The following is a 9781-nucleotide window of genomic DNA, read 5'->3' as shown; positions in this document are numbered from 1 at the left end:
CTCTTGGCGCCACAGCATATAACAATATACATTATCTATTAAAACACTAAAATAAAATTATTGAAGAAAGAAAAAAGTATGAAAAGGGATGGGGTAAAGAAAATCGTACGTATGATTGACAAAACTGTCCTTTATTTGGACCGATTTCGAGTTACAAAAATCTATTATTGTTTTTAAATTCTTCCATGATAAACACTGCGGGTTGACTTTTCAACTATTAAATAATTTTTGTCACAAAAATCAATAAAACTTAGATACAGAGTAACCTAGCAATATACATAGCTTGTCCATTTTCCTTCTATTAATAACTATTTAAACCTTCATTTTATGTTCACTTAGCTTGTTGTGCTACTGTTGTATCCTTTATTTCTATATTTTTTCAATTATACTGTCACAAAAAATTGTGCATCTGCATTACGTTGCAAACAAATGACCCATTTGTCAGTCAAACGGTCCCATGCTTCTCCAGCCAGCAGAGATGAGAACAGAAAACAACACCAACGCCACTTTGCTCTTCTAGCATTACTTTCAAAGAAAAGAGTAATGCACAGGTTTATTTTATCACTGGACACAAATGAAGACAGAACCCAAAATGGGGAAAAGAAAAACCCAATGACAATTCTTCCCTTTCCATTTTGTCACGAAACAATATTCTTCTTTTATTCGGACACTAAACATCACATACTTGACCAGTATGATGGCGGCGAATACTCAAAGCAAGGTCTCTGAAGAAATGAAAGCACCTTGAAGCACAAACTGTGCATCTATCACCAGTATTCTTGTAACTATGAACTGAAAACAAAAGCCTTAGTCCAGCTCATTCATTACCTTAAATGTGGAAACCAAAATTGAGCTTAGCATCATGTGATTTGGGGGAATTCAGGGGTCAAGGGTCAAGGGAAGTTAAAATAACTTTAAACAGACAGACAGACAGAACTGGGCTGAACAGAGAGAAAGCAGGCAGCGATGGATGTGACACATTCACAGCTCTACTGCTTTACTCTCCAGCCCATGCTGTCCATGTGACTACATAAAGTCTGTGTGTGTGTGTGTGTGTGTGTGTGTAAGAGAGAGAGAGAGAGAGATGGTTGGTCTATGACAGACAGAGCACTCATAATATCCACATCAGTTTCTGATGGATGGAGATGCTCTGAACTCTGCTCCTTGCTGGGGCCTGATAGAACACACTGGAACACCTCTTGCTTTTCCTTCTCTTCTTCCTTTACGGTTCTCATCTTGTTTCCAAACAATAACTGCTTTCTCCTCAGGCTTTGATCTCAGGCGGCGGGTTGTACAGTGGCTCAGAGTTCTCTGTCCCCAGGTCCTCTGAAGAGCAACACAAGACAAGACAAACACACAACGAAAAGAAACAAGAAAATGAGAAATCACTATATCCAATAACCATATAATAATATATCCAATAACTCCGGAGCACAAAATCTTTGTCAAAAGCCTCCTCAAAGTCAGCCAATGGTGAGGGCAGAATTTCAGGGTCAGTTTTCCAACTCGAAAAGAACAAACCCTCACATAGGATTCCAAGATGGCTGCCACACAGGAGCTAGAACTTTGTGTCCTTGTTCCCCCCCCACCTTCTCAACTAAATGGTAATTGTGCATGTGGCATCTCAGTTCTGTCTTCCAATATAAATGGAACACACAATTAATAAACCATTATGCAGCATCCTAACTCTTTTCTCTACCTGCCACTCGCAGGTACATACTTTAATACTACATAGTGTTAAAAACACAGCTGGCATTGAAATTATTCTGCCCCAGTGTCCCATTATTGTCGTCTTTATTTATTCAGAGTGATTTGAAAGCCCATTCGGGTGGAATTAACATCCATCTCATGTGATCCAATCATCAGTGCACCACTTCTAAGTTAATCAGTTCAAACTTTGCATTGGAAAGCATCTACCCTTGTCTCCAATGACCACTTGTGATCCGATTTCACTCCATGCTCTGTATGCAAATTCACGCTTAATTAATCAATTACGTAATTTAAAAACAAGAACTGCCTCATTGTGATCAGATTGAAGAGATGTGAACGGGGCCAATAGGCACACTCATTGACTTGTGATGCGTTAGAAAAATTAATTTGCTGATGAATTGCCATTAATCAGATCAACAAAAGCAGTTTGTTAATATAATTATTCAGATGTGTCAGTCTTCAAACAGATTCCCATCATGGCAATGTAAAAAATAAACTGAACTCAAAATGTATGGAAATGTTGGCATGATAGGGTATTAAGTGTAGAGAGCATAAAGTTGCAACATAACTTGCAAAACCTAAGGGATGGATTCACTTTTGAAAGACATTAAGCGCTAATTTACAATATTAACACCTTTTTAAAAACTAAACACTACCACATTATTTTCAGACTCTGGGACCAGCAGTGACAAACACGTGAAGCTGGATTATTACCAGGGAGGACACACTTCCACAAGCCGTAGGTTTTTCCCACCGCCGTCTGCCACAGTCGGAGGGTGCCGTCCTCGGAGCCACTGGCGTACAGCTCGCCGTCTGGACTGAACCGCACACAGTGCACTGGACCAAAGTGGCCCTTATAGGATTCTGCATAAAAGAGAAGCAGCGACAGTTGGGAGGGTTAAAGATCAGACTTTTTGGTGTACATTTTTAATTGTTTCCCCAACAACAGTGATCCTGTTTTACTTCATTGCTATTTTGTTTTTAAATAAGTAAAACATAACAGGAAAGTGAAGTGAACAGGCAGGAATGTTGCATATTTATTCCCTGCAGTATTTTAAAGTGGGGCACCCTGCCTCAGCTCAACTACAGAGCCTCAATTATCCACATCCTACTCACCAAGCTCTTCCTTAGTGCTGTAGTCAAATTTATAAAGCTTGAAGTCTTCACCACCGGCAACAAAGAAGTCCTTATCTGGGTGGAGGGAGGCCGAGTTAATGGGAGCTGGAGCCTCCACAGTCTTGATCAGGTCCAGGCTGGAACATGAAATCATATTCAACAACAATGTCGTATAACCAGCAATGTTTAATCTTAATCTTTAATCTTATATATCATCTCCTGCTATAATGCTAATTTACAAACTTCATTCATATCACTTTGGGGAATGAGACAAAACTACTTTTCATTGCAGCCAGCACATCGCAACATGTGTAGATCTGACGTGACTGCATGGGAGATTTCAACAATCATTCCACAGGAGCTTCTCAGGAAAGAGCTACACTACTACATTTTCATTTTAAAAAGGTATCTTCTATGTTTAAACCTGCTGCTCAAACTACTACAGATCTGAGCTAAAAACACTGCAGGCTCCGTTTCTGTATGAAAACTACAAAACTGCGTTTGAGTATGGATGGACAGAAAAAGTCACAACACGGGCACACACGTGCAGTGTACATGAATGGTCAATTGATATGTTTTCAGTACAGAAATGTAAAAGTAAAGCTGTAGCATTAGTTATAAGGCATCTCGAACGTCTCAAACTCGAACTTATAACTCCTTAATTTTCTTTACTTACTTCATAAGTTAAAGCGAGAAAAAATTAAACTTTCACATACAAAAGAGTGCGGCTCTAACTGTCATCCTAAATGTAATGTGTTGTTGCCCTTACCTCAGAGCATCGTAGAAAGCAATCGTCTTCCCATAAGTGATCACAAGAATCTCTCCATCAGCCACATACTCCATGCTGCTCACTGATGTTTCAAACGTCAATGTCTTCACCACCTCTGCGGAGCTCCTGTCCCAGAGTCTGACAACACACACACACATACACAGGGTCAGATGTGATAATTGTGATGCACATGCAAGTCAAACTATGAAAAGCCCTCTTCACCGACTGACCGTATGGTTTTGTCATCAGCAGCTGAGAGGATCTGCTTATCGTCATTACACCATAAGGCTTTCTTTATGGCTGAGGTGTGACCTGCGATCTCCTGTGGAGCTGAAACACATGGGCATTCATCAGTCAATGATCATACAATCCTGACTGGGTTTAATATACTAGTAATTTAAGTCAGACCTGGCTCCATTAGAGGGCAGTGCTGCACTGACTAATGCACATTGTACAGGAAATAATGAAGGGAAGAGACACCTTTCAAATATGTATATATACACACACTTTATATATAGTGCATATGCATATATACAGTATATATAAATAGAGGCGGAGTACACCCTGGACAGCTCACCAGTCCATCACAGGGCCGCATAAAGACAAATGACCATACACTCTCACACTTGCACCCACGGTCAATTTAGAGTGTCCAATTTGCCTAATCCCCAAATATAGGGTTAGGGCTAGTTTTTGTGTGGGAGGAAACTGGACAACTGGACTGGAAAACCCATGCACACACAGGGAGAACATGCAAACTCCATGCAAAAGGCCCTTATTCATTTTCATATTTATTTTTACATTGAAAATAAATACAGATATTGAAATAAGAACGACAAAGAATGACAGATTGAAGTAATTGAAGTGGCATTGTGTGAGCGAAGGCACGAGCAGCTCTGTTAGCAATATACCTGTCACATTTGTATTTCTTATCCAAACAACATAAAAGTTAAATGTACCTATAATTTAGACAGCCTCTTGTTTGACATATTCACTTACCTGCTTCTGGGCTGCTGAGATCATAGATCCGCAGAAGCTTGTCGTTTCCTGCAGTTAGCAGGTAGTTGCTATCCTGCGGGAGACATGGCAGAATTAAACTGAGAAATCATATTAAAACAGAGAAAGCCCTCAGAGAGCACAAATGTGTCTAAACATTGACTCCTTGTTGTAACCTGTAGTGAAAGGGTTAAAAATAAATAGACAAAATATGTGCAGGTAAAGTGAGATTTGAACTGTTGCAGTGCACCTACCTTAGTAAAGTTGACCGTCTTGACTATGTGTTTGTGTGCCAGTGTGAGGACCTCGTCTCCACTCACTGCATCCCACACCTTCCTGAAAAGTGTAAAAAGTCATGTTAACCGACAGTAGTTGACTGTGACATGGTCAACTTCTGGTTTCTGAGGAGAAGACGAACTATTTGTAAAAAAGAATTTACAGGTAATAATGCCCTTATAATGAAACTTGCTCATGTAAGTGCTCAATAAACAAACATGTCTTAAATTTGAACTGTGATGACACCAAAACCCGTAGTGGGCGTTGAGGAAATGTGACATACAAACAAAAATCAAAGTACAGCCTGTCTGGCTGATTGAAAGAGTCCACTCACGCTGTGAAGTCAGCGGCGGCGGTGGCTGCTTTGGTGGCGTCTGTGTTCAGAGTGGCTCCCCAGACAGCACCTTTGTGACCCAGAAACGTTCCGATCCAGTCCCCTGTGTCTCCCTGGCGCAACATGGGCTTGCCATCTGAGAAAGACAGGAACACAGATGTTACACCTCAGGACAGTGGAACAGCAGCAGATGATTGGACACATTATCTGTGAATGAGGTTGGGTACCAAACTCTATTGTTTTACCGGTACCAGCTAACTCAAAACATAACATATTTTACACACACACATATACATGAGTTATTGTTTAATAGTGTTTTTTTTCTGCAGCGTCATTATATTTATAAATACTATGGACTCAGTGTGTGCGCGTACATGTATGATATGTATAAAAGAATTAAGAAGAGGGAGAATAAAAGTACAGGAAATGGACATGGATTCAAATGTGAGACAGTACCCATGGGCTACACCAACGTTTGGATTCTGCCATTTGTTAGATCACCACACTGTCCACCACACTACTGGTTACATGAGCTATTTCGAGTAATGAATTTCAACCATTATGAGATCATTAATGTGGTTAAATATGGCTATACAACTACCAGACACCTGTTGAAATAAGGGTTAGACTTGTGCTTCACAGATAATACAGGGCACAGATTGATGTCCACAGGTGTTAGAACGGATTGTTTTGTCTAGGGAACAGCTCATAAGCATTTTATTAAAAACGTTACGCTTTTACAGTGTTTATCTTACCTTTACAGGCGCTTATGAGGAAGTAGCCAAATGGAGTGATTCCACTGAAGGCCAAGTCAACCACAGGCCGGGTATGACCGGAGCAGGTGAGCGGAGTCTGTCTCATCGCCATGGTGCACTAGCCGGGCAGGAGACGGTTTATACTGTGGGAGGAGACGGGAGAAAGCTAGCGGCTAACTAGCTAGCTTGGTAGGCTAGCAGGCTAAGATAGAAGACAGCAAGCTAGCAGAGACACTTGCTGAATAATTCCCGTTATTCGGCAGGTGGCTGCTGTGTGGCCTGATAATAACTGAGTATTAACTCCAGAGATTTGTCAGATTAAATGACACGTCTCCCTCCCAGTAAAGGACTGGCTGTCGTGCTAATAGCTACAACATTGCAACTAACTAGCAACGTGCAACACCGCTCAGCTACCACACAGATGATGTAGCCGGTGTTCCGCTAGCCACAACAAGACTTGCACTTCCGGTGTGGTATCTTTCAAAACAAAAGCACAAACCTCATCAACTAAAGCTGTTGACTCACTGGACAACTGGTTCACTATTAAATAAACATAGCACAATGAAATGAACCATATAAATGGTACAATTAGTTAACATAATGCTGTTGATTAATCGAGTCGACTGTGAAACTTTATTTTATTCAGGTTTTTTTCAGACAGTTATTTTTATTACATTTTATTTAATTTTACTGTATTTTACATGTCAAAGAAACACTGGACACATACTTCTTTTATTTTAAACTGACTTAGCAAAAGAAAATAATTAATCTAACACATTTGGTCTGTTATAAGCACACTAGAGCACACAAACTAACACTTTTAATAGTCATTAAAAAATAAGAAAGTTTATTCAATTTACAGACATGTCATTTAATTTCCTTATTCTTGAAAACCATCCCGTGACCAACGAATTAATATTAATATATTTTATGGCATAACCTATTACCTACTATCACAGTCTATTTTTTATTTTGAAGGCTTACCATTGAACCTGGGCCACACGGTGGTGTAGTGGTTAGCACTCTCGCCTTGCAGCGAGAAGACCCGGGTTCGAGCCCCGGTTGGAACAAGGGCCTTTCTGCATGGAGTTTGCATGTTCTCCCCGTGTGTGCGTGGGTTCTCTCCGGGTTCTCCGGCTTCCTCCCACAGTCCAAAAACATGCAATGTGGGGATAGGTAAATTGGACAATCCAAATTGACCATAGGAGTGAGTGTGAGAGTGAATGGTTGTTTGTCTGTCTCTGTGTGTGGCCCTGCGATGGACTGGCGAACTGTCCAGGGTGTACCCCGCCTATCGCCCGATGTAGCTGAGATTGGCACAGCACCCCCCGCGACCCTCTGGTGGAGGATAAAGCGGTAGATGATGACTGACTGACTGACCATTGAACCTAATGTGAGGTAAACCACACTCATCTCCTGTGTATGCTGCCCCCTACTGGACAATAATGCTTGACGTTGCACTGTGTGCAGCGCCAGCCCCAATCAATCACAGGCAATTTACACATTTTAATGAAACAGTTTAGTCCAGACAGATAAAAATAGTCTGGCTGGATTTTGTACGTGCATGAACACTGAAGACTGAAAACCATGATGCAGCAAAAAACAGTACATAAAGTAACACCAATGATGATAATCCTGCCTGGCTTATACACTACCTAGATGGGATTGATTTACTGTAGAGTAAATGTGGAGCCCAATAGTAAGTGGGAGAGCTAATCTTACCTTCAGTCTCAGAAGCATCATTTGTTGCCTAGCAACACAGGTTCTACCAGTGGTCTCATCTGTTTAGGGTTTTTAGGGCCTGTCAGAAGGCTCCTCCTTTAGCTCCTTTGTTTTAGAGACCTGGCTACAGCTGTTGTATTATTACTAATTTGGTGTCGGAACAGGCACTGACCAATGGTAGTTATCTTCACCTGGAAACCTATCTTTGATTTTGACATTACTGACTTTCATTGAATTACCCTTTGTTTAGCTTTTAGCCCTTGAGCCACTTAAAACTGTGTAAATAATTGACATTGTCACACATCATTAACTGTGATAACTCACAATGTGTTTTTGGTTTTAATGTGAAAGAAAACTCCTTGAAGTGTGAGTATAGAGAATAGTATTTACATGGGGAAATATGGTTAATTCACAATAATATGGCATAAATGAAACAAAAAAAACCCTGTTAGAACACAGTAATATATGGCATAAGTACACTGCAATTTACAGTAATTAATTAAATGAGGGTAACGTATATGTATCCAGGGCATTGTTTACTGTGAACATACACACACAGTAATAGTGATTGTGAATGTGCAGCCAAATATACCTTACAATGTACAGTGTATTTGCTCAGGTAGAAAAAAGAGCAACATAGTGTATAGATAGTGACTGTATAGACCCGAGATGCTGCTGCTGCTGCTCCTGGAATTTAAAGGTGTGGCTTGTTGTGGATTTTAACAATATAATATATCAGCCTTTGAAACATGAGGTACATGACATGAAGGAAGGCTGGTACTCAGTGGAAAAGAAAACTGTGCGTAAAAGTGGCCAGTGTGATTTGCAGAGGGCGCGTACTGCTCTGGATCCCCTGTGTTTGACTGTATGAGGTGTGCTGTTGTTGTTGCTGCTGCTGTTGCTGCTGCTGCTACTGCAGGATGACAGGGAGCGGGGAAGGTGCCTTGCTTCACGGCTGCAGGCAGAGATGGCGCCCTGATGCCGGTGAATAAGCAGAAAAACAGAGCAGAGGGAGGGACAAGGGATGCTGCATCATTCAGAGCATCACATGGCAGCAGATGATGACAACGCTCTGTGGATCTTCACGGATGTTTATTGTCCTTTGTTTTCCTTCTGCATGAGATTTGGAGCAGCAGTGTGAACCTGACAGGCGAGGCGGTGGTGGGGGTTTGTTGTCTGCCTGCTTTCTCCCTCCTCCTGCGGGGCTCTCTGCTCATCCGACGCAGGGAGGAGAGGGCAGCAGCAGCAGCAGCAGAGGGAGGGAGCGCAGGGGCGATGGCCGCCGGTGGAGCGGGATGCGGCGGCGACACGGTGGAGGAGTGCCGGGTCGAGGTGGAGCGCCTGACCCGGGAGCTGGCGGAGGCCAACCGCGAGAAGATCCGGGCGGCGGAGTGCGGGCTGGTAGTTCTGGAGGAGAACCAGAGGCTGAAGCAGCAGTACTCGGAGCTGGAGGCCGAGCAGGAGGCGCTGAGGCTGGAGCTGGAGCAGCTGCAGGAGGTGGGATCAGCAGGGGTATGGCTCGTTACTCGAAAAAGTAACGCATTGTTTGTTATAACTCGTTAAAGTCACGTCATTGCTGAAGCCCTGGGTGAACCGTTAGATACTACAACAGCCCTCTGTTACATTTGGACTATTGTTACTCAAATACGTCTAATAACTGATTATACCTTGATACAAGCTCATGATGGTGTAAGTTGACTCACTGGCTCCTTGTAGTCAGCCCAACCACAACTGCTGGAGTGATAACAAAAGAAAGGCCCGGCTTATGAAAATGGAACATAAAGCCATTATAACTGAAAACAAGCAAATAGACAAACGATAAAGTACAGGATCAATATATATACAATAGACATGGTGACATGGTGAGTTGCTGAATTTCAAAGCAAGCATCATCATCATCATGAAGAGGAAAGGCACTTTTAACTCACTCTGAACGTGTCATGGTTGTTGGGTGTAAGTATTTCAGAAACTGATGATCTACTGGGGGATTTTCACGCGAAATATCCAAAAGTTCTCTGGGTGAAAATACCATGTCATGTTGTGAGCAGAAGCCACTTTAATAGGTACACATAAGAGCAAAAGAAGTGACCAGTCAGGGTATAA

At 41.9% G+C, this 9781-nt stretch overlaps 2 protein-coding genes across 4 annotated transcripts in view; one reads left to right on the top strand and one right to left on the bottom strand.

Moving 5' to 3' along the window:
- Window positions 1-507: 507 nt before the first annotated feature.
- strap (serine/threonine kinase receptor associated protein) lies at window positions 508-6393 on the bottom strand. The gene is made up of 9 exons (XM_058624714.1): window positions 5957-6393; window positions 5202-5337; window positions 4846-4927; window positions 4595-4667; window positions 3826-3925; window positions 3596-3733; window positions 2827-2963; window positions 2425-2574; window positions 508-1326 (listed from the first exon to the last, which is right to left on the bottom strand). Exons 1-9 carry the CDS (start codon window positions 6066-6068, stop codon window positions 1265-1267), a joined length of 990 nt encoding a protein of 329 aa, XP_058480697.1. The 5' UTR covers window positions 6069-6393; the 3' UTR covers window positions 508-1264.
- A 2060-nt stretch (window positions 6394-8453) lies between these two features.
- Window positions 8454-9781, top strand: part of LOC131456408 (protein bicaudal D homolog 1-like) — a 30243-nt gene continuing 28915 nt past the window's right edge. The window contains exon 1 of one of the 3 annotated variants that reach the window (XM_058624712.1): window positions 8454-9175. In XM_058624712.1, the coding sequence (XP_058480695.1) occupies window positions 8954-9175 (222 nt within the window). In that variant the 5' untranslated portion in view covers window positions 8454-8953. Of the gene's footprint in view, window positions 9191-9781 lie in introns of all 3 variants that reach the window. The other 2 variants (XM_058624711.1, XM_058624713.1) reach the window with 2 other exon arrangements.

Source organism: Solea solea, chromosome 3 (assembly GCF_958295425.1).
Source record: "Solea solea chromosome 3, fSolSol10.1, whole genome shotgun sequence".
Classification (NCBI taxonomy): Eukaryota; Metazoa; Chordata; class Actinopteri; order Pleuronectiformes; family Soleidae; genus Solea; species Solea solea.
This window is presented reverse-complemented; position numbering and strand designations above follow the sequence as displayed.